Source organism: Carlito syrichta, unplaced genomic scaffold (genome assembly GCF_000164805.1).
Source record: "Carlito syrichta isolate Samal-C Ts95f unplaced genomic scaffold, Tarsius_syrichta-2.0.1 Scaffold126461, whole genome shotgun sequence".
Taxonomy (NCBI): Eukaryota; Metazoa; Chordata; class Mammalia; order Primates; family Tarsiidae; genus Carlito; species Carlito syrichta.
In genome coordinates, this window is record NW_007070557.1 from 90,812 (window position 1) to 91,385 (window position 574).

The window sequence follows — 574 nt, forward strand, 5'->3', positions numbered from 1 at the left end:
TGAGGCTTCATCTGTCCCTGCCCAGGCCTGCTCCCTCATCCCTCTTTAGGTTCTGCATCCACTGTCCCCTGCCGGCCCCTCTTGTCCACCCCCATCACCTCTCCCCAGGGCCCCTGCCCCCTCGACACTGACAGATAACTCTGGGGTGTTAAGCTACGGATTAGTTCAGGCAAAATTCTCGATTTTGCTTGCGTTCTTTCCCCTTTGGGTTATGTAAACAGTAATTCTCCCCAGATGGAACTATTTTCCTCGCTTTGAAGCAGCCGGGGAGGGGCTCGGTGGTCTAGGGTGGAACGCCGGGGTTCCCTAGGGAGCCTTGGGGAGCGGGTGGAGGTTGGTGGCCGAAGTTCCCAGCCGGTCACCTCCTCTCCTCTCCAGGTGCCTGCTCTGCGGTGACTATGCCTGTGACCTTTGCCCTCTTGCTTCTCCTGAGCCAGGCCACTGCAGACCCCTGCTATGATCCAAACGGCCGCCCCCGATTCTGCCTTCCTCCAGTGACCCAGCTGGCCAGTGTGGCGGCCTCCTGCTCTCAGGCCTGCCCCCTGTCCCCAGGGAATGGCCTCAGCCCTGGGGA

General features: G+C 60.8%; 1 protein-coding gene across 1 annotated transcript in view; it reads left to right on the forward strand.

The window, feature by feature from the left end:
- Positions 1-398: 398 nt before the first annotated feature.
- NTN5 (netrin 5) overlaps positions 399-574 on the forward strand; it is an 8,322-nt gene continuing 8,146 nt past the window's right edge. Inside the window, exon 1 of the mRNA XM_021707826.1 lies at positions 399-558. Coding sequence (XP_021563501.1) covers positions 399-558 — 160 coding nt within the window. The remainder of the gene's footprint in view (positions 559-574) is intronic.